Genomic DNA, 26192 nt, shown 5'->3' with positions numbered 1-26192 from the left:
GTGTGCCTGTGTTGCAACTGACAAGGTGACGACTGATGCTTTTTACCACATGTGGTGTTTTCAACTGCCTCAATCTAGTCGTAACTGCATGGAACGGATAGAGCAAATGGGGAATGGTGGTGGTGTTTTTAGAATCAACGTTACCCCTTCAAAACACCTAGGTAACTTTCCCTAACTGGGATCCACCAAATGCAAAGGAGAAAGAGCAGGATAATTCAACTTCCTTATGCGATCAGCATACTTTAGTGCGGTCTGGTTTTATCAGTTCACTGTAGGTGATCTCCTTATCCTGACACCTGAAGTAAGCCGTACTTTGAAGTGAACCTTAAAGGGATAGTTTCACTTTTTGGGATTAAAAATGTCAGCTTTTGGTTTTATGGAAGATAAATGGTGTACAGGTTTTTATGGTAGGCAATGACCAGTCAGTGGTCCCAACCTGTGGAAGTGGAGAGAAATGAGTTTTCTGCGACTGGTTGTGAGGAGTCTCTGGGGAGCCAATCACAGCTCCCCTGGTAACCACTTGTCGCTAGGAAAAAATAGGTGTTCCCTGGCTGGTTGGTGAGTGGTTGTGGAAGGTTACTTACTGTCGTTAGCCGAATTGGTCACAAAAACCTCGCTAAGCCATAGTGAAACTATGAAGAGTGCAACACAACCTGGAAACTAGGCGACCAAACAGATTTCAGTGTGGTTTCTGGCCTCTTTGCAACTGATTTCACTGAGTGATAGCGAGCAAGGGATTACCTAGCAACTCAAGACGGTTGTCAGCTGGTCTCCCTTCCCCTGTGTGACTGGGGTCTAGGCTAACTTCAGCTCATAGGCACGCAAAAGGTGAAAGTAGCCACCATGATTCAACACATCGCGACCATATTTCGTCAAAAGATACAAGATGATTAGCTGTTGCTAATGCTACATAGCGATATTATTCTTAGCTTTGATTCGGGAAAAACAGGGTTAAAAAGAAATGTACATGCAAAAACAGAATTCGCTAGTGTCCATTAGTACAGCCTTCTCTGTAAACAATAAGTCTGGCTGAAATACACTGACCACTTAAGAACCACAGACAGTAGGCTATAAAAGATGGAGATATGCTTTCCGATCTGAAAAGTGAAGCCAACATGAAAGTGCCTTAGACCACCAGGACTGTTTAAAAGCTTGATTGTAGCAGCTTAGCACGTTTTTATGGTACAGTGACCATTTCCTGTAAATTAATGTTAATTTATGTAAAATAACTGCCAAAAAAGTTCCCAAAGGCATTTCAGATACTTTTTCTTAGAAGGTCTTTGTTTTCAGCTAGCACAAAATTTGTGCACAAATTAAAAAAAAAAATTAAAGTAAGAGTCTTTCTTCCTTATTTCCTAACTGGAAATGTTGGCTTCTGCTGGTCTTTGGAAAGAATGGCTGTATCTGTCTTTTATATACAGTCTATGCTCCAGCTACATATTTACACTTACTCCCTTCTGGCTGGAGCATAGGAGCTAAGTGAGTGCTGACACTATTAGCAATATCTACTGCACAAATGTGAGGGCATCAGTGATCTCATCTTGTGTTTTAGCTCACATTGACCTCCCTACTGCAAAGCAAATAGGAGTATTTCCCTAAATGTTTAACTGCTCGTTTAAACGAAATTTCTTTGGAAGTCTAGATAGGATTTTACACAGAATTAACATTAACAAGGGAGATCTGATCTAAAAAAAAAAACAAAGAAAAAAAGAAAAAAGGTAACTTTGCTTTGAGAAGACTGTACAATTAAACTCAAGACGCAAGACCGGCAAAACAAGTCCCTGCAAAACAAGACGAGCAGTTGGACAGATAAACAGACACAAACAAACAGGACATGAAAAGAAGACAGGAAGTGTAACCCAAGATAAACAATCAGATCTATTTTGAAAGCCTGCATGACATCATCATGACAACCTCCAGTGGCGGGCTGGTGCTAAAAATAGCAAAGACGTCAAAGCGCTGGTACATATATGTCCATGAAGTGTGTGGAGAACATTCCCCAGATAACAGCAGATGGCTTGTAGATTAAAGCCTTGTGAGGAGAGGGTGAAGAGCTCGCGCACACGTGCCTGATGCGTCTCAGTCGAGCTCACCTGGCAAAAGCCTCTGAGATGATGGTCTGTGAGGGGTTAGCGGGGGCACAGGGATCTGCTTTTTGCCTTCCATGCACTGTGTACACGAAGTGGTTCTTGAACCCTAGTGCACAGGATAGGATGGAAAAAATTACTGTGGCTTGCAGAAACACATAAGGACCGGCAGCTGCGTGACAAGACATCCGCTGCTTAATGTCTTTGGGGCATTCTGATTGGTGTGATGCAACAGTTCAAGTCGACGTATGCAAAAAGTGTCTAAATATAAGGTTTCATTCTTAACCAACAGCCAATTACAAAAGCCTACTTCTGCATCTCTCGTTGTTCTCATGGTATATCATTTCCTCCCGATTTTTGCTTTTGCATGAAAATAAAGGGAACTTTGCAGCACTTCCACAATATTTAGTAACACAGAAAAAGAAAGAGCAAAAAAGTGTCCAAACAGAGTACAACAAGGTAGAATAACTCCCACTCCGGGAAATCCTATCTTTCATAACAAGCCTTTCCAGACTTGTGATGGATGGAAGCCTTATTTCAGCTCGGTGAAGTCATCAGTGTCGTGTGTTTCACTCATGTGCATGATGAGTTCGGCCAAAGCCTTCGCTCTGCTGCTGGGCTTCTCCGCTGCTGCAGGAGGGAGAAAAAAAAACACAAGGGGAGAAAAGGAAAGAGTCCACGACATCATCTCTCCAGGCCTTTTAAGGAGCTCTCCAGTGGAGGGCTGAGAGCGCTGGCCCACTTTCCCATCAAAGCTTCCCAGCCTCGTCTCCTTTCCCTCCTGGGAGCCTGGAACACGGAGTGACTGAGCACAATACTGCAACAAACAGACTAAGATAGTGAAGGAAAAATACACAAAACACAAGACAGTGGCATGGCAATGAAAGCAACTGCTGTATGTGCTTTGGACAGAAAGAAAGCACGAGTTCTAACAAGCGCTTATCATGTTCTTTTGGAGGGAGCCGAGAAACAGAGGGATGAGGAGGTCCCAGCTGCTGACAGTGATCATATTCATTATTGTATTGCATGACGTTGTTTCAGCGTTTCAGAGCCCATCTGATAGAAACACTTCAGAGAGGAGAAGAAGTCTTTGCTGTCTTGTGATGACCCTCTCTGGATGTGTTACTGCCAGTGTCAGCCAGACCCCACACGGTCCCATTCTCACCCCACTGCCTCACACATGAACCTTGACCAGAGTCCACCCCCACACACGCAGACAGACACAAACACACACACAGAGAAAGAGCAGGAGGTAAAGGAGGGTGATAGTGAAGACGGTGTGGGCGAACTGAGCGTGTGCAAGTGAGAGAGATTGATTGAGGGGAAGTACCGGTGCTTTACGTGACAGCACAGACAAATGGAGAACGAAAAAGGTTGTTATGTTGGCCAGTTTTGTCCCCGTGCTGATGCCAGATCAGCAGCGTGAATTCAGCTTTTCAAGTGAGCTCCTCAGCTTTCTCTGGAAACAATAAGCCCGTCTGAAATACATGATCAGCCTTTTTGAGTCAGCTGAACAGGCACATTTTGCTTTCATCAGCCAAATCTGATTCCACGTTACAGTGCTGTTCGTTTAAATAAAGTCAACAAATTTCTGAAATTGCCTTTTTTTAGCCTTTCCTGAAAGAAAAAAAGTCACAACTTTTAGCTTGAATGCATTAGAATTAGAATTAAAGTTTAACACCGAACAAATAAACAAATGACCACTAAAAATCTATTCGATTTAAATGATTTATATCACCAATTACTTTTCCCCCTTTCAGAATAAGAGCACAAAATTCAGGCCTCGTCTGTAGTCACGTTTAATTGCTAAATTTCAAAAGTCTTGTGTAATACAGAGGAATTTCTGCTTGTCAAAAAGAAGGTAGTATTTAGCTGATATTTCACTGTGGTTAAAGACACATCCCCAACATAACAGCTCACAGTTTGAACAAATGGATCTTTTCTTCCACAACATCTAAAAGGTGTTCTATTGGATTTAGATTCTGATGCTTGGTTTGAAATTTAGCAGGTCATCTTGGCCACGTTTATGTATATAAGTGAATGAATTGCTGGGTTGGGTCTAGTCTTATTACTGCTGGGCGACAAACTGCATTCTGAGAGGAGAAATTACAGTGCTGGACTGCATTCTGACTTATACTGCAGCTCCAACTCCAAGGCCAGATGGAAGTTGACAGAGCATGGGACAGCTGCAAGACCCACTGCTATGTGGTAAATGCATGCTGAAATAGCCAAATTAATAGAAGGGGCTCAAGTCCAAACCAGGGTTCAATATCAGGCTACATTTTAGTGCTGTGAGCTGTTATCCAGTCAGCCAGACATCAATATTTACTGCTGCCATGGCACGACGAGAGGCAGAAAGGAGGAGGAGGCAGCCATTTTGGTACAGGGGCGACTTTGTGCCACTGTCAGGAAATCCCCCCTTTGTGGTGCGTTGGTGCACCACCTTGGGATTGTTGTTTCTTAGTAGAGGTCTGAATGTGACAGAAATACTGCAAGTGCTGTTGCCCATTCGTTAGTTGTGTAAGTAGTGCATTGGAAAGTCTGACGCGTGTGCAAGCCTACTGTAAAAATGCAAAAGGTTAAAAATAGCAGACCAAAACTAAATGAGGGTCTTGTTTTCCAGCTCTTAGAATTCTTGCATACAGCATGTTGCTCTGAAATGCTAAATTTCATGTGAAACACAAGCTCAAAAAAGCTTGATTTGTCCAGTTTTATTTTTATATTTTTTGAGTTTCAGAATCTCTTTGTTAGTCATTAGGGGTTCATTTAAAAGCAGATGAAAGTGCTGACACAAAATGAGGCAACCAGGCAACAAGATAACATTAAAACTTCTGTGTAAATCTAGAAATGCGAGAAAGGAACAGAACATAAGCTGAAGATATGGGAGTCAGCGTAACACTGAGGGAAATTACAATTTATGGATGTAAAAGGTTAGCTGTATTTCTTTTGACTAGCAGATTCATTGGCCTCACATCTGTTTCCCAGGGGAAGACACTTTTCTGCCTCGTAAGCACAAAAGAGTTTCCCATCATCACCATGACAACCGTACTTCTGTATACCTTACAAAACCTTTGTGCGCCCCTCCAGACCTCTCTCCGTCTACTTGGTTTTAGTCAATCTTGTCCTTCTGCTCAGGGAAACTTTGATTACCAGCACACACTTTTTCAACCACTACAAGGCCTATTATGGTCAAATGAAACACTATGGCCAGCCAGGAGCAGCATCTCCTCCCCTGTAAATCTGAGAACGTTGTCTCATGCTCAGAGTGCTGTGACAAGACAAGGTCAAGGGGTTGCTCCTCCAGGTGATGTGTTTCCATAAGTCCACGGAGAGGAAATGCACATATATGGTGTGGTCTTTATTTATTACTGGCTCTTTTAACTGGATGACTGCAGAATCTCCTCCTTCTGCAAGCTCTGCACCTCTTCTAAAGCAATCAGCCTCTGAGTGCATGAGGGATTTAAGAGATTGGATCTCTTCAGATCTATGATGTGATTTTTTTTATCTATTGTGTATTTACAGAATAACTTATGATGTGATTGTGTACTTTTTTCAGTTTTCTGGCCGAAGCTGAAAATATCTCTACCCGAAGCAGTAATCTCAGGATGTAAATGGTTGAGTGGTCTGGATACTGTAAAATGAATTTGACAGTAACACAGAAGGACTGTCTGCCTTCGTGAACTGCTGAACACAGCAGGAAATCAGGGACAATTCAAGAGTCTTAGCATGCATGCAGACAGTAATGGGGGGTTGCTGTTGAGACCAATAACACAAACACAGGGATATCGGAAAGCTTGTCATTCAGCTCCGGGTTCCCAGTCAGTGTTTCCTCTGTTTGTCTCTTTTGTAGATATTGGCACTGCTAGTCGATAGCTACATCCCTTTGATTTATCTGTTGGCTAATAAAGTCTTCAGACTTGTCACGCATAAAATGAAAGGTAAATAGAAAGGTAGACTGGGTTCTGGACTAGGTCTGTCATATAACGACTCCTCAAAGAAGCAGGCTCAATTTGTCAACACAAGAGCATTAGGGGGAAAGTGTCAAACGCCTGCTGTGTGCCTTTATTCATTTCATATAACTTTGTTCTTAATATTCTGCTCTGAAATTACTTCTGGTGGATTTAAAGTTGCATTTTACAGTATTTTTATTTTTATTTTTTTGATCATTTAACATCCCCTTCAAGCTGCAGCACAGAATGTACATATTTCCACATATTTATAAGGAATCAGCAGCATGGGATTCAACTCATCAGGTAAAAACAATGGCTGGCAGCCCATCTGGTTCTGTAGTGTAGTGGTTATCACATCTGCTTTACACGCAGAAGGTCCTGGGTTCAATCCCCAGCAGTACCACGACTGTCATCTTGCTCTTTGCCACATACAGATGTCTTCACTCATAGTGATGAGTTTAGACCCTTCGGTAGATATAGAAATAAAAATGTGGTTTGATGACCATTAAATTAAAATAGGTTTTTCCATCTTTAGCCCTCGTAGCTGTGAGAACAATCTCATTAATTTCTCATGCGTTTTGTTACAGAAGCAGGACTGAAACATGGCAGAAACATCTTGGTTGAGAAAAAATGAAAGAAGGGTTACTGCGTTTAGTTGTCTAAGAGGGAGAGAAAAGTGCTGCGGCTGGTCCCACGCTCCACAGACTTTTACATTGAAATGCACAGATTTACCGCAGAAAAAGAGCATGTTTACATTTTGCCACAAAAACTGAGAATATTCTTAAGTCTTTATCCATTATAATGAGATAGAAAGCTTAAGCTGACAGACGGTACCCACTCTAACACTTACAACCACTAGCTGCCTGCAAGGCTTCGCCACACCTAATTTGTCACTGGACTGTAACTTTGTTTTCTGTGCCTTTTGGGTCATTTTTAAAGCTTGTTTTAAGCTGGTGATTTAGCCACTGCCCCTCCACCCACTGGTTTGTGAATCACGTCATTTTTAAAGCTTGAGCAACAACAGCATAATGTCGTCGCAATTTTGATGGTGTCTGTTTTAGAAAAAGGAGAAAATATAAGTTTGTGGAAGTGTTTACTAAAACTATACAAAAGATTACAAAAATAGCAATTACACAATTATTTGCAATATTATCATATATAAGAATGAGTGGGTATTTATATCTCATTTAAAAAAAACTCACAAGCATAGTAAAAACCTGGCTATAGTGACAACCCTGCTGTAAAACAAAGCAGGTGAAATTAGGTAGAAATATGCATGAATAAAGAAGCTTCCTACGCAGCACAGTAGACTGAATTTGTGAATGCTGCCAGCAGCGCTGAAGTAGAGACTAAAAGTAGTCAAATTCATTATCCATCTAGAACTGACACATCAAAGTCATTTTACACCACGGGCTGCGTACAGCCCACTTTGGTCTGAAGTGGACCGAACCAGTTAAACTTGATAAATGTGTAAAATTACAGAAAAAGTGCTTTTTTTTGGCACTTTTTTGGTATATTTGGTATAGATACTTTCTGTAGTAAATAGCTACAGTGGGCTGGATTAGAGTCTTTCCCGAACCGATTCTGGCCCCTGCGCTTTATGTTTGACACCCCTGAACAGCTCATCAGCAAGCAGACCCAAAGGGAGTACGCATTTTGACAATAAAAGAAGCCAGGTGCCTGCTCGCCTGTGTCCGACACTATAAACACCACTCTCCCTGCGATAAATGTTAGGCATACGTAGGTACTACACACTGCACACATGACTCACATCACTGTATACAGATTCCCAAGATGCTATCTGTCTTCTCTCCTACTCTGGCCCAGGAATGGCCCGACTGCTTCCCTCCTTTAAGGGTAAGACTGTGCCGTGATGCTGACACTTTTCTTTCATCCCCAAAGGATGTGTGCGTGTGTGTACTTGAGAGTCTTGACAAGTTTCTCTCTTTGTCATGGCTTCAAGAGAAGGCATCCGAGTGCAGTTATTTACCCTGATTGAAGACTTCATGTGCTTTTGCAACATCAGTGTTCAATCATGAGAAAGTGGAGAGGGGACGCAGTTTCCTGCCCCCAACTGCAGGGTCTAGTTTGGTTGTGTCAACACTGTCCAAGCCTGTGGTCAGATCAAAAGCCGTCTCTAGTGTAAGGACTACAGTTGGATATTTGGTGTCCAAAAAGATCCCCACTTCCTTTTTCCCATACCCTGACCCCTCAGCTCCTCGACCCCGAGCAAAGCTGGACCACATGATCTCAGTGGTTCGACTCATCAGAGGCTTAAAATGAGTTTTAAAGAAGCAGGAGCGGCACCAAGCTTCAGTTTTTGGATGTAACCTGTCATGCTTTGGTGCTCTGCACTGATTTCAGCTTGTGGTTAATGATGCAACCTTGCCCCCAGCTGAACCAGCAATGACGTTACACTTGAAACTGTCATTTTTTCTTAGGAACAGCAGAGGGTGCTGTTGTTTACTAGATAATCAGGAGACTTGCTTAGACTCAACATGAACAATCTGCATGCTTTATGAACTGGGTACAGCTTATCACTTATCGTCTGAAGAAACGAACAGTACCGTATTTTCTTTTCTGACACCGTGTCCTGATCCTTCCTTTTTAACTGGCAGCTAAATGGTGCTTCTTCTTCTTCTGCTTTTTGTTGTTTAGACAGACGCTGTCCTCCTCAGAACATTAAACTTCCCGGAAAGCACATAGACCAAAAACACTCACTGCTATATTTTACTGGGTCCCATTTGGTCCCACTTTTATTATTATACAAAATATAAATGGGAGATAACAGAACAAAGAAAATAATGTAGAAAACACTCCTGGATGATTTCTTTGCGTCGCCTGGGAGGCCTGTGTCTACAGTATAGTGATGTGGTAGGGGAGTAAAAGTACCTGAGCGCCCACATCGACAACTGGCTGAACTGGAAAACAAGCACAGAGAGTGTATATAAAATGGGGAAGAGCAGAAAGCTGAGATCCTTCAATGTGTGCAGCAAAAACTTGGAGATTTTCAATCTGTCAGCATTGCAGTGGTCTGCTGGGGGGCCAGCACGAGACCTGGTGACATCAAGAAAGCGTCAAGAAACATATTAGGAAGGCTGGCTTTGGAATTAGTTAGAAACTGGATGTCTGATTCACTCCACTGCCATAAACACACATGCAGGAAATCTTTCATATTGTATGCTTTCACTCTCTATAATAGAATACATCTGTCTGGCAGAGTCATCTGCCAAATATTCTTCTTCTTATGATTATTATATCATCAGTCTTTTCACAGGTGTAACAAAATATTTCCCCAAATATAGAATACATAAAGTATTTCTAATCTAATCAAGACTTCATGTGTGGAAAAGTTACTTTAAATCTGTAGTAAAACTGTCAATTTTACCGCGACATCAATGTATTTTAATTACATTTATTTGTTTGTAATGTAGTTACAGGATGGTTCTGTGGTTCCCAGGATAGCGCAGTATGTCTGGAGTGAATGTACAGCGATGCTGTATGTTTTACCGCAAATTATGTCTAAAGTTGTCATTTGAGTCTATTGAGGTTTTCACTAGAATATATTTTGACTTGTTACATCGGGAAAAATACTTAACTTTAATGTAAGTTATATGGTAATGTTTCATTAATTGTCAAAATGGTTATCCAGACAAAAATTCTCTAGTGTCGTAGCTATTATATATCTACGACACTAGAGAACATCTTGATTGCTAATAAATAATATCCTGGCAACGTTTCATACAGTTAAAAACATTGGCTAACGTCTTTTGTTCTACAAGCTGGAAATCGTCACTAACCGAAGAAAATTAGCCGCTAAAGTGAGGAGTTGACGATATAAAAAGAAGGTGCGGACCTTAGTTTTATCTAGATAACATTTAACCCGTTTAGCGTTAAATGCTTAGTATTTTATTATGATCAGTATTTGAGCTAAATCGGTGAGTTTTCCGAGTTGATCTAGACTGAATTGCTGTGAACGGACTTGATGGCTAACAACAGTAACTGACTTGATAATTTCCATCTCCCAGCGAAACGTTACCGTTACTGTTAACTCTTGTTGTAACAGTTAATCTTCGTTGTTCAGGCTCCTTTGTATTTTTTGTGCAGAATACCTCTGAACAACTTGGCACATTTCAATGATTTGACCATGAGACGGAGCCCGACGAGACCCCTGATTCTCAAAAGAAGAAAACTGTCTTTTCATCAAAATGCGACGGATTCACAGCCTGGAGAATCAGGCTCCAAAGATCCGTCAATACCAGCTGCCGTTCAGAGCTTTCCTGGTGGTATCCACATCATGGCCCATCCATCCAAGTCTGATACTCAGGTGGTTGTCAGTCCCGAAAAAGCAGAAGTTCAAAGTGTTATTGGGGACCTCACAGCTAAAGGCAATGAATGTGGTGCCCAGGGCCCAAAGAAGTTCATTCTTCTGAGTGGGATTGGCAACAAGTGGGACTATGGACCTGATCCTCAGTCTGCTGCTGAAGCGGCTGCTACAAGGAGTACAGAAGGACATAAAGTCAAAGCTGAAACTACACGCAGTTTCCCAGGTGAAAAACTTCTAACTGAAATTAAACCATGTATGGAAAAAAAAGAAGTTTTTTTTTTTTTATGTTTAGGATAATACTTAAAGTATAAGTTTGGAATTTAGTGCTTGTTTTTCTCTCTGTCTGATTTGATAATGTGAATTTAACTCCTCCTCTGTTTAAGCAATAATGTTTTTTCCCCTTTTACTTTACTAGTGAATAAGGATGTCAACTGCGGTCCCTTTGACGACAGCCTTACCGACCTTCTGTGGTTGTGTAGGATGAGCACATGCGCCTTGGAGCCAAACTCTACAAAGCAGCTCAGCAGCAAGGAGAACCAAAAACCTTTACAGACTTTTGAGGTTCAGTGCTTTTTCTTGTCACCTGCTTTTTTTCCCTTTTATGTGCCGACACAAACTTCTCTGAAGGCAACACTGACCCCAGACATGTTGCTTTATTTTCCCCAAACTCTCTTTCCTAATCAATTGGTCTTGGTTGTGATTTATAATAACAGCAATAGTAGTCTGATTACAGAAAATAGTTATGCTGTCAAATTTACTGACTGTTGTTTGTTTCTTTGTTTTTTGTCATATAGGCACACAATACACATACCAGTGCAGAAGCTCCTCAGCAACCCATTTCAGAGAGGCCACCATACTCCTACATGGCCATGATCCAGTTTGCTATCAATAGCAGAAAGAACAGGAGGATGACCCTCAAAGAGATTTACATGTGGATTGAGAACAACTTCCCTTACTATAGAGATGTGTGCAAACCAGACTGGAAGGTACTTCAGAGCTGCTGAAAGTGTGATATGTTTCCAGCTCTGCAGCAAACAGCAGTTTTCAAATACTTTTTCATTTATAATTGCAGAATGCCATCCGCCATAACCTCTCTCTGCATGACATGTTCATTCGTGAAACGTCTCCAGATGGTAAAATGTCTTTCTGGACTATCCGACCTGAAGCCAATCGATGCCTCACACTTGATCATGTGTACAAGGTGAGTGCAGCTGACTCATTGCTTTTACATCGGTGATATCTGGGAACATTTGTGTTACTTGGCCTGAATGTTTTGTTGCAAGAATGCTTGTTAAATGCTTATTATGTTACCTTGTGTTTATATAATGATTTTCCTTGAATCCTTGTTTTTCAATTGTTTGTTTTTTCATGGCTGACACCTTGAGAGTGTTTTGAGATTCCTCATGTTGTTTTTCGTCTTATTTTTTCCCCCCTAATCTCACTTCACATCTCTCTCTGTAGCCGGGCTGTGATCCAGTGACTGCCACTGTTCCTGTGCCAATGCTTTTACTGGCTAATCAAGTAAGACTGATTTACCCCCTTTCTTTTTTCTTTTCTTTTAGTTCTTCAGGAGCCATCTTGAAGTCACAACCTCAGAAAAATCTGAACGTTCATGAATCCATTTGTCACCAGACTTTCAGACCCACAGAGTGTAGCTACACCTGTTTTTGTTGCAGGAGGAGACAAGAGAGCAGCAGGGAAGCAGAGAGGCTGAAGTCAGTCTGACAGACTGATGTGCTTTCATAAAACTTTTATTCCTCTCATAACGGTAAAGGCGTAGGGTTGGCTATGAAGGGCCAAATTTTGGACAGAACGCCAAGTTACAGTGTTGTTAGGTGGCAGCACAGTAAGGCTCCCAACTGATATAATTTTTGTCTCATCTTATTTTTCACAGCACCAAAAGAGGACACTTCCAGATGCAAGAAAAACACCAACTAGCTCTGGTGAGTTAAAAGAAATGTATGAGTTGTTTTGTAAATTTAAGACTTGAGAAAAGTCAGAGGTTGGCAAATTTCTGTTTAGTTTGAAAATGTGTAGTGCAATGTTGTTATGTTGTTGTGTTTTCTGTGTTCAGAGAGAAAGATGAAACCTCTTTTGCCTCGAACCGATTCGTACTTGGTGCCCATACAGCTCCCCGTCACTCCTTCTGTCTATCTGCCATCCACTTCTACCCCTTTTCCTCCGCCCTGCTCCCAGCAGAAGGGGAACAATTCACGAGCAGCAAAGAGAGTCCGCATAGCACCGAAGGTAAGGAATTTCTCATATATTTCAGCTTTTTAAAAATGTGTTGTTGTTGTTTTACTTCATAAGCTATGCAAGTTGCAAACTGCTTTTCAAAACAAGTATTTCTTGGAACTCCCTAGAGTTTACATTGACAACATTAAGTGCATAGAGATGAGTATGAACTTCACCCATACCACTAAGATTTTAATGGGAATGGTTGCATGTCTGACAGGTGACACAAAGTGATTCCCCAGCTGTGATGATATCTCCTCAGAAGAATACGGACTTTAAGGTAGAAGTGAAGGAGGAGCTGGTATGTGTTCCAATTAAATGCGAGACCCCCAAAGCTCCTCCAAAGAGACAAGCCAGCAGCTCACGGCGCAAACAGTGTTTTGTTCACCCTGTGAATGAAGAGCCTGTTCTCCTCTGCCACGAAAGTAATTTCTTTGACTCTGGCGTAGCCTCTGATGCTTTGACATTCCAGGACAATCCACATATTGAGCTGGATGAAGACAAGCACGGGCAGGAAATCCCAGATAGGGAGTTCTCATTCAAAACCCCGATAAAAAGTAGCAGCCATTTGACCTCATCCACCCCCAGCAAGCCACCTTCTTATGTTGCATCTTTTAAAGTGACCCCGGTGGGCAAAGGAAGTCAAAATATTCTGGACTTCAGCCCTATTCATATACCAGGTGGTCCCACAGTTACTCCACAACACGACAACACCACCTTCAGCTTCAGCAGCACTCCCTTTAAAGACTTGCCTCTGTTTAACTCCCCAACTGAGCTTCTCACATCCGCTCCGTCCAGAGTGACCGGACCAGCAGAGTCGCCCACCGGATGCTTCACAAGTAGTTACTCCAGAAAGCTTATGTGGGGAGGAGGCGCCCCACCAGCCAGTCCCTCAATCACAGAGGGCCTCGTCTCAGATACCTTGAACGACAACCTGAACAAGATATTGTTGGATATTAGCTTGTCTAGTCTTGATGATGATGACCTTGGTATGGCGAACATGAGCTGGTCTGAGTTGTTCCCTCAGCTGAAGTAGTCAGAGGGCCGACACAGACTCTATTGCTAACCAGTGTCACCTGTTTTTGAGGGGGAAATATGTAACATCGTTCTTTCTTTGAATTTCTTCACATATTTGGCCTCTTTGTGTTTTACGGTTTTCCTTTTTTGCTGTATTTGTCTGTCTTCTTGAAGGACATGAATTCATTTCTTGAAGGAATTTATTATATGTGTCAATAATTAATTACATTTTAAATTAAATAAATAAATAAATGTGTTGTTAATTAACTAACCCTCTGGGTTTCTTCAAAATCACTATCCTTTCAGCTTGTTCTTGGCCAAAAGTGTCCATCAACAGATTAGGTGTGTAATTTTTATTATTTTTTTGTGGGGTTTTTGTGCTATTTTTCTGCATACATTTTTAAACTAACATCAGTTCTTTTTATAAATATAAAAACCCATTACTTTTTACATTTTTAAACCTTGAAACACCAGTTTGTTTGTACAATGCACTTGTTGGAAGACAACCTCAAAACTCACCTTCATATATTTGCATTGGTACTGGATTTTCTTGTATTATTAATAGCAGAGTCTGGGACGTGTAATCAATTAACATCAACAGTGATTATTTTCTATTGTTATTTTTGTGCAGGGAAAGCAAAATAGAGCAAACTTTCTCTCAGCTTGTTCATTTGTAAGTATTCATAAACAGAGAAAATCATAAAATCCCATTTTTCTTCCAAGTAATACATGCAACCTGATTTATTTTTAACCGTCACTGCAGCTACAATTATATCAATAATTAACAGTATCAATGATTTTTATGCGTTATTATATTTTTGCACAGTGACAGAAAAACAGAAAAACTCCCACTCGGCTTGTTCGTGGCCAAAAATGGCCAACCTGTTGTTTACATTCACAAAATGCTATAAAATTCAAATATATTAAAACATTTTTCTACTTTCATTGACTTGATTTTTTTAAATAAGAATCAGTTCTGGTCCTTAAAACCAAAATTTCATTCAAGTTCAGAATTTTAACCCTTTCAATACCAGTTAGATTACATAATTGTAATGATCTACAAAGAGATAAAACCATAAAATCCCTATTTTCTTTTTGCAAATATTACATGCAATCTGATTTATTTACTAACCATCATTGCTGTTAAATGCATAGCAATAATTAACAGTATTAATGATTACTGTTGTAAAGATTCACCTTTCAGCTAGTGATGTGACGTTCTGTATCGAGGCCTCGAAGCTTGTGTCGAGTAATGGAGGGGGCGTTTCCGCGATGCGCGTATTGAGGCTTGCTTCATTTATGGGAGGAGCTGAAAATGATGACGTCCGAAGCCTCGCTGCCCGGCTGTACCACGTGACTGGTTCATGAAGTGGTTCGAACTTTGCCGCGAGCTATGACAGCGATACAAACCCCTCAGACTCCATTCAAAATGTAGGTGTTTGATGGAGAGTTGCGGTTAGTGAGAGTTTGGAGACAGTTTGGAGGTTTATGAGAGTGAGGAGAGAAAGTCAGGAGAGAATGGAGCCAGCTAAGAAGAGGAGGATGTCCTCCCCTGTGTGGGAACATTTTGATTTTATTCCTCCCAACAAGGCATGTAAATTTCTACAGAAGATGTATTTTCATAATACTGATGGTGCAATACAATTTATGTTAAGCTGTCTTTACTTTTGTACAAGGTGAAGTGTTTGCTATGTGCCAGGGAGCTGGGATATAACAACAACACCTCATCCATGCTTAGGCACTACAGAGCTTTGCATGAGAATAAGGGGGACACTGATTGTGGAGCAAGACCAGGTGAGCCATCAAATGCCATGATAATATAGCATGCAGTAATGTTACTAAATGATATAACAATATGATACAGCTGTAATAAGCTACGTGTGTGATATTTATATTTGTCCTTTGTTCTCCTGAGGAAAGACAACAAAAACAATCTCAAATAGATGAAGACCTGGTTAGCATGGTGATTGAGGACTCCCAGCCATTTAGCATTGTGGAGGACAAAGGATTTAAAAGATTTGTTAAATCATTAAATCCTAGCTATGTTCTCCCCACTAAAAGGTCATAAAAGCAGTGAAAATTTAGTTTTTACAGAATAAAATGTGGGCAGGACTGAGGCTCAAAGCCTCAGTGTGTAGCTGTCCATACCTCAACGTTACAAAAGCACAACCACTGTCCACACCCCAACCACACCTCACCTCACAGTAAATGATCATTTCCATTTTAAGCATTTCCAAATAATCATTTTCCATACTGCCAGTATAAATATACACAGTATACTGCATCACTACAATATACATGTTTTACACACTCCTTTTGTTGTTGACATTTACAGGCTGTGTGCAAAAGGCCACACTCTTCAAATTCATGCCAACTAATATTTTTACGTCCAGTAGGTGTCCTACTAGAGCAAATGAAGCTTCAAGAAGCTTTGCGCTGGGGTGAACCAATTGGATGAAAAGCTTCAGTGCTTCATGAAGCTTCATCTGCCCATCACTACTTTCAGCACACTCACTGCACCTTGTTTGTTTTTCTCACCTTTGATTGGGTGTGGTCCGTGCTCTTAATTGGGCTCACCTGTCACCTGTTAAATAAGGACTGCACTCACCTACAGCTCACTCTTTCTTCACTCCCACATGGGGCGGCAGCTGAGGTGAGTTTCTGTTTGAGTCTCCTGAGTTCATGTATCGTTTTGAGTTCCAGAGTGACTTAAATCACACTTTGTTTCCTTTGAGAATCAGCAGTCCATGTGTGTCTTTCCCTACTGATTATTCAAATAAAAGGAGAAACCTGTGATTGATGACTGTTCATTCTCATTCTGATCGGACGAACCCATGATGGTAACAATCTCCAACCTCCTCTGAGCCTTCCTTCAAAACAATTATATATGCATCATTACATTTTTGTGCAGTGAAGATAACAAGAAAAACTCCCTCTCAGGTTGTTCATGGCCAAAATTGGCCACCTCCTGTTTACATTCCCAAAGGGCTATAAAATTGACAAACTTGATTTATTAAACTAGCACCAGTCCTTGTCATGAAAACCAAAATATTTTTTAATTTAGAAATTATAACCTTCAAACATATATTTTAATTTCCAGCCTTGAACTTTCAGTTGGAAATTCAATTCTACCCATCTGTCACACAAAACTTTCTCCACTTATGTTTCTACTGAGATTTCTAAAAACACAACAACAATGATAGGGTCTCGGATTCGTTTAAGGGAATCGTTTAACGTAGTATTGCATGGCAAGATCGTCTCCTTTCAGACAGAACAAAAGGAGTAAATATATGTTTGTGGAAGTGGTTACTAAAACTATACAAAAGCTTACAAAAGCAATTACACAATTATTTACAATATTATGATATAGAAAAATGAGCAGATATTTATATCTCATTTAAAAAATCACAAGCATAGTAAAAACCTGGCTATAGTGACAGCCCTGCTGTAAAACAAAGCAGGTGAAATTAGGTAGAAATATGCATAAATAAAGAAGCTTCCTACGCAGCACAGTAGACTGAATTTGTGAATGCTGCCAGCAGCGCTGAAGTAGAGACTAAAAGTAGTCAAATTCATTATCCATCTAGAACTGACACATCAAAGTCATTTTACACCACGGGCTGCGTACAGCCCACTTTGGTCTGAAGTGGACCGAACCAGTGAAACTTGATAAATGTGTAAAATTACAGAAAAAGTGCTTTTTTCGCACTTTTTTCTATTTGGTATACATACTTTCTGTAGTAAATAGCAGAACAAGTGAAACTATTTTGTCCAGTGGTCTGGATTAGAGTCTTTCCCGAACCGATTCTGGCCCCTGCGCTTTATGTTTGACACCCCTGAACAGCTCATCAGCAAGCAGACCCAAAGGAAGTACGCATTTTGACAATAAAAGAAGCCAGGTGCCTGCTCGCCTGTGTCCGACACTATAAACACCACTCTCCCTGCGATAAATGTTAGGCATACGTAGGTACTACACACTGCACACATGACTCACATCACTGTATACAGATTCCCAAGATGCTATCTGTGTTCTCTCCTACTCTGGCCCAGGAATGGCCCGACTGCTTCCCTCCTTTAAGGGTAAGACTGTGCCGTGATGCTGACACTTTTCTTTCATCCCCAAAGGATGTGTGCGTGTGTGTACTTGAGAGTCTTGACAAGTTTCTCTCTTTGTCGTGGCTTCAAGAGAAGGCATCCGAGTGCAGTTATTTACCCTGATTGAAGACTTCATGTGCTTTTGCAACATCAGTGTTCAATCATGAGAAAGTGGAGAGGGGACGCAGTTTCCTGCCCCCAACTGCAGGGTCTAGTTTGGTTGTGTCAACACTGTCCAAGCCTGTGGTCAGATAAAAAGCCGTCTCTAGTGTAAGGACTACAGTTGGATATTTGGTGTCCAAAAAGATCCCCACTTCCTTTTTCCCATACCCTGACCCCTCAGCTCCTCGACCCCGAGCAAAGCTGGACCACATGATCTCAGTGGTTCGACTCATCAGAGGCTTAAAATGAGTTTTAAAGAAGCAGGAGCGGCACCAAGCTTCAGTTTTTGGATGTAACCTGTCATGCTTTAGTGCTCTGCACTGATTTCAGCTTGTGGTTAATGATGCAACCTTGCCCCCAGCTGAACCAGCAATGACGTTACACTTGAAACTGTCATTTTTTCTTAGGAACAGCAGAGGGTGCTGTTGTTTACTAGATAATCAGGAGACTTGCTTAGACTCAACATGAACAATCTGCATGCTTTATGAACTGGGTACAGCTTATCACTTATCGTCTGAAGAAACGAACAGTACCGTATTTTCTTTTCTGACACCGTGTCCTGATCCTTCCTTTTTAACTGGCAGCTAAATGGTGCTTCTTCTTCTTCTGCTTTTTGTTGTTTAGACAGACGCTGTCCTCCTCAGAACATTAAACTTCCCGGAAAGCACATAGACCAAAAACACTCACTGCTATATTTTACTGGGTCCCATTTGGTCCCACTTTTATTATTATACAAAATATAAATGGGAGATAACAGAACAAAGAAAATAATGTAGAAAACACTCCTGGATGATTTCTTTGCGTCGCCTGGGAGGCCTGTGTCTACAGTATAGTGATGTGGTAGGGGAGTAAAAGTACCTGAGCGCCCACATCGACAACTGGCTGAACTGGAAAACCAGCACAGAGAGTGTATATAAAATGGGGAAGAGCAGAAAGCTGAGATCCTTCAATGTGTGCAGCAAAAACTTGGAGATTTTCAATCTGTCAGCATTGCTGTGGTCTGCTGGGGGGCCAGCACGAGACCTGGTGACATCAAGAAAGCGTCAAGAAACATATTAGGAAGGCTGGCTTTGGAATTAGTTAGAAACTGGATGTCTGATTCACTCCACTGCCATAAACACACATGCAGGAAATCTTTCATATTGTATGCTTTCACTCTCTATAATAGAATACATCTGTCTGGCAGAGTCATCTGCCAAATATTCTTCTTCTTATGATTATTATATCATCAGTCTTTTCACAGGTGTAACAAAATATTTCCCCAAATATAGAATACATAAAGTATTTCTAATCTAATCAAGACTTCATGTGTGGAAAAGTTACTTTAAATCTGTAGTAAAACTGTCAATTTTACCGCGACATCAATGTATTTTAATTACATTTATTTGTTTGTAATGTAGTTACAGGATGGTTCTGTGGTTCCCAGGATAGCGCAGTATGTCTGGAGTGAATGTACAGCGATGCTGTATGTTTTACCGCAAATTATGTCTAAAGTTGTCATTTGAGTCTATTGAGGTTTTCACTAGAATATATTTTGACTTGTTACATCGGGAAAAATACTTAACTTTAATGTAAGTTATATGGTAATGTTTCATTAATTGTCAAAATGGTTATCCAGACAAAAATTCTCTATTATATTTATATAAAATAGGCAGAACGGGTGAGATTATTGATGTGAGATTTATAGGATAGTGAACTGTCTATGATGACACCAAGGTTCTTGATGAAGGGAAACCTGTGGAGTTGTCAATGGTGAGTGAGAAATGATTTGCCTTCAGTAGGTTGGATTAAGTGCCAATAAGGAGGATTTCAGTTTTATCCTCATTGAGCTTAAGAAAATTAGAGCTGAACCAGGATTTTAATTCAGATAGGCATTCTGTAAGGGAAGAACGTGGGAGGGAGGAATCAGCCTTGCAGGAGAGATATAACTGGGTGTCATCAGTAAAACAGTGAAAATGAAGATCAAATTTGTGGAAAATTGTACCAAGAGGGAGGATGTATATTGTGAAGAGAAGAGGGCTTAAGACTGAACCTTGGGGTACACCAGAAGTGACTGGGAATAGACGAAAGCAAAATGATTTAAGTTGAATAAACTGGGATTGGTCAAGAGATATGATTGGAACCAAGCTACGGATGTGTCAGAGATGCCAAGAGAGGAAAGAAGGGCGGCGTGAGAGATAGTGTGAAAGGACTGAGCTCAGAATGTTGAGAAGACCAGAGTCAGCTCCAATTAGAAGATCATTAGTGAATTTAAGTGAAAATAGTTACACTGTCAGATTTATTGACTGTTTGTTTGTTTGTTGTTTGTCATATAGGCACACAATACACATACCAGAGCAGAAGCTCCTGAGCAACCCATGTTAAAGAGGCCACCATACTCCTACATGGCCATGATCCAGTTTGCTATCAATAGCAGAAAGAACAGGAGGATGACCCTCAAAGAGATTTACATGTGGATTGAGGACAACTTCCCTTACTATAGAGATGTGGCCAAACCAAGCTGGAAGGTACTTCAGAGCTGCTGAAAGTGTGAAATGTTTCCAGCTCTGCAGCAAGCAGCAGTTTAAATCTTATCTAGATGCATCTCAGTACTTTTTCTTTTTGTTTATAATTGCAGAATTCCATCCGCCATAACCTCTCTCTGCATGACCTGTTCATTCGTGAAATGTCTCCAGATGGTAAAATGTCTTTCTGGACTATCCGACCTGAAGCCAATCGATGCCTCACACTTGATCATGTGTGCAAGGTGAGTGCAGCTGACTCATTGCTTTTACATCGGTGATATCTTCAGAATCAGAATCAGAAACTTTATTGTCATTGTCACAAGAACAACGAAATTAAGAATGGTCCCCGATCATTGCATCATCCCTAGCAATATCAAAATATAAATAAAACAATAAAATTCAATAAATAAAATAGATAGAATACTTAAAATACTAATAAGATGTAACAGTAAAACATTCACATACATTCCCACACACATGCTTCAGACCGTGCATAGATTAACACAAGAGAGGCGTGATGGACATTTTTCTTGTAGTATTCAGATGTGTTATTGCAGTTGGATAACAACTGTGTTTGAGTCTATTAGTCCTTGCTCTGATTGCCCTGTACCGTCTGCCTGAGGGCAACAGTTCGAACAGGGAGTGGCCAGGATGTGAGGTGTCTTTTATGATGTTTTGGGCCTTTTTAAAACAGTGGACGTTGTGTAGAACTTCCAGTGTGGGGAGAGGGCAGCCAGTGATCTTTTGGGCGGTGTTAATGATCCCTTGGAGTGCTTTCCTCTGAGCCCCTGTGCAGCTAGTGTACCAAATACATATGCAGTAAGTTAGAACACTCTCAATGGTGGCTCTGTAGAAGGACACCAGCAGTCTCTGTGTGATGTTATTCCTCCTGAGAATTCTCAGGAAGTACAGTCTCTGTTGGGCCTTTTTCAGCAGCTCGGAGGTGTTCACACTCCAGGAAAGGTTCTCCTCTATATTGACTCCCAGGAAGCGGAAGCTTGCCACCCTTTCTACACAGTCCCCATTAATGAATAGTGGTTGGATCTCTGCCTTTTTCCTTCTGAAGTCTATTATGAGTTCTTTGGTTTTTGAAGTGTTGAGGAGGAGGTTATTGGCCTTACACCATGACGTCAGCTGCTCCACCTCGTCTCTGTACGTAGACTCGTCTCCCTTGGAAATGAGCCCCACCACTGTGGTGTCGTCTGCAAATTTCACAAAGATGTTGCTGTGGTGGCGAGGAGTGCAGTTGTGTGTGTAGAGAGAGTAGAGCAGTGGACTGAGCACACAGCCCTGGGGTGAGCCAGTGCTGAGACTCAGGGCTGAGGATGTGTGATGGCCAACTCTGACTCTCTGTCTACGGCCCGAGAGGAAGCTATTGATCCACATGCAGGTGCTGTATGGAAGCCCCAGGTCTTGTAGCTTGGCCACCAGTTTGTGTGGAAGGATGGTGTTAAAAGCTGAGCAGTAATCCACGAAGAGCATCCGCACATAGCTACCATGCTCTTCCAGGTGTGTTAATGCAGCATGGAGTGCTGTGGCTACAGCGTCTTCCGTGGACCGGTTTGCTCTGTAGGCAAACTGGTGTGGATCCAAGCTGCGGGGCAGGGCTGCTGTGATGTGTCTGCGGACCAGCTTCTCTGGGAACGTTTGTGTTACTTGGCCTGAATGTTTTGTTGCAAGAATGCTTGTTAAATGCTTATTGTGTTACCTTGTGTTTATATAATGATTTTCCTTGAATCCTTGTTTTTCAATCGTATTTTTGTATGTCTGACACCTTGAGAGTGTTTTGAGATTCCTTGTGTTGTTTTTTGTCTTATTTTTTTTCCTCCTAATCTCACTTCACATCTCTCTCTGTAGCCAGGCTGTGATCCAGTGACTGCCACTGTTCCTGTGCCAATGCTTTTACTGGCTAATCAAGTAAGACTGATTTACCCCCTTTCTTTATTCTTTTTTTTTAGTTCTTCAGGAGCCATCTTCAAATCGCACTCATCGCAGCAGTAAGCCAAGAAGGGACAAAAAACCCAGAAGGTTCGTGAATCCGGCTATCAAGGGCCAAATTTACAAGTGTTGTTAGGTGGCAGCACAGTAAGGCTCCTAACTGATATAATTTTTGTCTCATCTTACTTTTTACAGCACCAAAAGAGGACACTTCCAGATGCAAGAAAAACACCAACTAGCTCTGGTGAGTTAAAAGAAATGTATGAGTTGTTTTGTAAATTTGAGACTTGAGAAAAGTCAGAGGTTGGCAAATTTCTGTTTAGTTTGAAAATGTGTAGTGCAATGTTGTTATGTTGTTGTGTTTTCTGTGTTCAGAGAGAAAGATGAAACCTCTTTTGCCTCGAACCGATTCGTACTTGGTGCCCATACAGCTCCCCGTCACTCCTTCTGTCTATCTGCCATCCACTTCTACCCCTTTTCCTCCGCCCTGCTCCCAGCAGAAGGGGAACAATTCACGAGCAGCAAAGAGAGTCCGCATAGCACCGAAGGTAAGGAACTTCTCGTATATTTCAGCTTTTTTAAAATGTGTTGTTGTTGTTTTACTTCATAAGCTATGCAAGTTGCAAACTGCTTTTCAAAACAAGTATTTCTTGGAACTCCCTAGAGTTTACATTGACAACATTATGTGCATAGAGATGAGTATGAACTTCGCCCATACCACTAAGATTTTAATGGGAATGGTTGCATGTCTGACAGGTGACACAAAGTGATTCCCCAGCTGTGATAATATCTCCTCAGAAGAATACGGACTTTAAGGTAGAAGTGAAGGAGGAGCTGGTATGTGTTCCAATTAAATGCGAGACCCCCAAAGCTCCTCCAAAGAGACAAGCCAGCAGCTCACGGCGCAAACAACGTTTGGTTCTCTCTGTAAATGAAGAGCCTGTTCTCCTCTGCCACGAAAGTAATTTCTTTGACTCTGGCGTAGCCTCTGATGCTTCGACATTCCGTTTAACCTCATCCACCCCCAGCATGGCACCTTCTTATGTTGCGTCTTTTAAAGTGACCCCAGTGGGCAAAGGAAGCCAAAATATTCTGCACTTGAGCCCTATTTGTATACCAGGTGGTCCCACAGTTACTCCACAACACGACTACACCACCTTCAGCTTCAGCAGCACTCCCTTTAAAGACTTGCCTCTGTTTAACTCCCCAAGAGAGCTGCTCACATCTGCCCCCTCCAGAGTGACCGGACCAGCAGAGTCGCCCACCGAACGCCTCAAAAGTAGCTGCTCCAGAGAGCTTCTGCAGGGAGGCGGATCCACAGCAGCCAATCGGTCAATCACAGAGGGCCTCGTCTTGGATACCGTAAACAACAACCTGAGCGAGATATAGGTAGATGTTAGCTTCTCTGTACTGGATCATGACGACCTTGGTATGGCGAACATCAGCTGGTTTGAGTTCATCCCTCAGCTGAAATAGCCAGAGGCCTGACACACATTCTGTGGCTAAGCAGTGTCACCTGTTTCTTTTTCCTTTTTTTTCTTTGTGTAAACACTACATGATTAGGCCCACACCAAAGCAGCAAGACAGAAACAAATCTAGATCTGACACTATTTAAACCATCCGAACTGTCCATTTTGAAGAGGATTTCTCTCAATACAAGGCGAGGCTGTTGATGTAGGAAGAAATTTCTAGTGCTCTAGAGTGCTCTAATCTACTCTGGTTGTCAAATATTCAGAAGCATATCTATGATTATACCAAAACAAGTTCAAATAAGGCCCACTTGATGCTGTCATTTTAAATTTCTTATTGGAGACTTATTCGGACCTCCTTTTTCCAGAAGTTTAGGAGCTTTTAGCTTCAAGTTTCTTTTACATCTGCTTTGCTGCTGGAGGGTTCTGGCTACCACATAAGGGGGAAATGTAACATAGTTAAATAGATTGCAGGGATGCTCCAGTTTCAATTGACGTTTGGTGTTTTTTTTCTTTGACTTTTTCATTCATTGGATCAATCAATAATTACCTCAGTGTCACTTCTTTGTATTTTATGGTTTTGCTATTTGGTCTTATTTATCTGTTTTCTTGAAGGATATAAATTCATTCCTTTAAGGAATTAATTATATGTGTCAATAAGTAATTACATTTTGATATAAATAAATGAATGTGTCAAAAATTAATTAATTAACCATCTGAGTTTGTCAGTCATTACTTTTTACGTCTTTAACCCTTAAAACACCAGTTTGTTTGTACAATGCACTTGTTGGAAGACAACCTGAAAACTCACCATTTCATATATTCACAATGCTACTGGATTAATGGAAGAGTCTGGGACATGTAATTGATTAACGTCAACATTGATCATCTTCTATTGTTATTTTTGTGCAGGGAAAGCAAAATAGATCAAACTATCTTTCAGCTTGTTTGTCTGTTCACAAATTGAGAAAATCATAAAATGTTTTCCGAAATAATACATGCAACCTGATTTATTTTTAACCATCATTGCAGCTACATGTATGGCAATAATGAACAGTATCAATGATTTTTATGCGATATTATATTTTTGTGCAGTGACAGAAAAACAGAAAAACTCTCTCAGCATGTTCATGTTGTTTACATTCACAAAATGTTATAAAATTCAAATATGGCTAAATGATGGCTAAAGAATTATATATATATATATATATATATAACTATATTCTTTGCCATCAGGTCTTCGGCGTCGACCTCTGTGTCAGTAAAGTCACAGGACCACCTGTCATAAAGACAAGAAAAAAATATGTTAGCAATCTGTCAAAAATGCATATAAATAAAAATTACATTGCTATTAGGCACATAAACTGAATTCACAATGTTAGATCACGTTAGATCATATGGTCAGCACACCAGACTTCTCGGAAGTCATCAATGGATTTGTCATCTTCAGTAAAAAAAAAAAAAGTATGTACTTTAGTATTTTTTTTCTGATTACTTGTATAAAAACTGTCCAATTATTCACAGTGGCCACACGTCACATATTTGCACATCTGGATCACAAGACACCCATTAAAACACCCACCCATATAGAACCTAGCGGGACTGGTTCAACTTGACATAAAGCGTTTGTGTATGTGTCACACAGTGGAAAATTGTGTTTTTATATTTTGTTTTGTATCAGACTGTGTGTTGGTACATAGTGTTGATTTTATTTGCATGCTTTTATTGTAATAGTGATATTGCATGTTTGTTTATTGATATTCCTATTGCATGATTTTATCCCCATATTTATAGTGTGTGTTTAGTGTTGATTGTACAATATTCTTTTTATTCCACTGTGGATTAAGCGGACAATTGTAGGCACCTGTGAGGTGGGGGCGGTCCCCGAGGTGGCCTATCAGCCGCCAAACTGACTTAAGGGAGATAGTGAGCGCAAAGACTGGAGGAGAGACACACGGAAAGTGAAGAGCTGGAAACAAAACGTGTGCAAGCCAGCATATGAAAAGAAGGACCTCCGGCCTGACTGTGGGGCGCCACGAGACATTCGGCGATCGGCCAGCATAACCCGGCGATCCAGTCCCGACGGACAGAATAGCGACCGTGGGAGGCGATGCGTGAAATCCACAGCGGGGCAGGGGAACGCCTCTGCCTGCATCTGGCGGGGCTACGAGGGAAACGTGTGCAGGTGTGGAGAGTGGCTGGACTGCACGGCCGCGCACCGTCAGGCGGAGATAGGGGCCTCCTCCCTGGTCTGCTGCTGGCGAGTTTTACCATACCGGAAGAGGAGTTCCTCTCCTGTCTCGTTCGGCTTAGGAACATTTGCCCGCATGTGTGCGGCTGGACGGTGGGAATATAGGACTCTGGGGGGAAGTTTTTAGCATATGAAAAACATTCATTTAGCTTTGTTT

General features: G+C 41.2%; 1 protein-coding gene, 1 non-coding gene and 1 pseudogene across 5 annotated transcripts; all 3 read left to right on the top strand.

Annotated features, from left to right (window-relative positions):
* The first annotated feature begins 6367 nt into the window (after window positions 1–6367).
* On the top strand, window positions 6368–6440 carry trnav-uac (transfer RNA valine (anticodon UAC)). Its single transcript has one exon. It is a non-coding gene; the product is annotated as a tRNA-Val (tRNA).
* A 3070-nt stretch (window positions 6441–9510) lies between these two features.
* On the top strand, window positions 9511–13855 carry LOC146369412 (forkhead box protein M1-like). 3 transcript variants are annotated; one of them, XM_084911177.1, is made up of 9 exons: window positions 9511–9885; window positions 10145–10587; window positions 10780–10925; window positions 11159–11350; window positions 11437–11565; window positions 11826–11885; window positions 12259–12307; window positions 12439–12611; window positions 12820–13855. In XM_084911177.1, the coding sequence occupies exons 2-9, from the start codon at window positions 10185–10187 to the stop codon at window positions 13633–13635; spliced, it is 1968 nt and encodes a 655-aa protein (XP_084767303.1). In that variant the 5' UTR covers window positions 9511–9885; window positions 10145–10184; the 3' UTR covers window positions 13636–13855. The 3 variants fall into 3 exon arrangements, with proteins under 3 accessions (XP_084767303.1, XP_084767302.1, XP_084767304.1); XM_084911176.1 differs by having other exon boundaries at window positions 9511–10587; XM_084911178.1 differs by lacking the exon at window positions 11826–11885 and having other exon boundaries at window positions 9511–10587; window positions 12820–13854.
* Window positions 13856–17633: 3778 nt separating this feature from the next.
* LOC146369411 (forkhead box protein M1-like) lies at window positions 17634–24692 on the top strand (annotated as a pseudogene). The gene is made up of 7 exons (XR_014797408.1): window positions 17634–17696; window positions 20189–20380; window positions 20491–20619; window positions 22336–22405; window positions 22511–22559; window positions 22691–22863; window positions 23072–24692. The product of XR_014797408.1 is annotated as a forkhead box protein M1-like (transcript).
* Window positions 24693–26192: the final 1500 nt, after the last annotated feature.

Source organism: Perissodus microlepis, chromosome 17 (genome assembly GCF_051167445.1).
Source record: "Perissodus microlepis isolate ML-2025 ecotype Zambia chromosome 17, ASM5116744v1, whole genome shotgun sequence".
In the NCBI taxonomy this organism is placed as follows: Eukaryota; Metazoa; Chordata; class Actinopteri; order Cichliformes; family Cichlidae; genus Perissodus; species Perissodus microlepis.
This window is presented reverse-complemented; position numbering and strand designations above follow the sequence as displayed.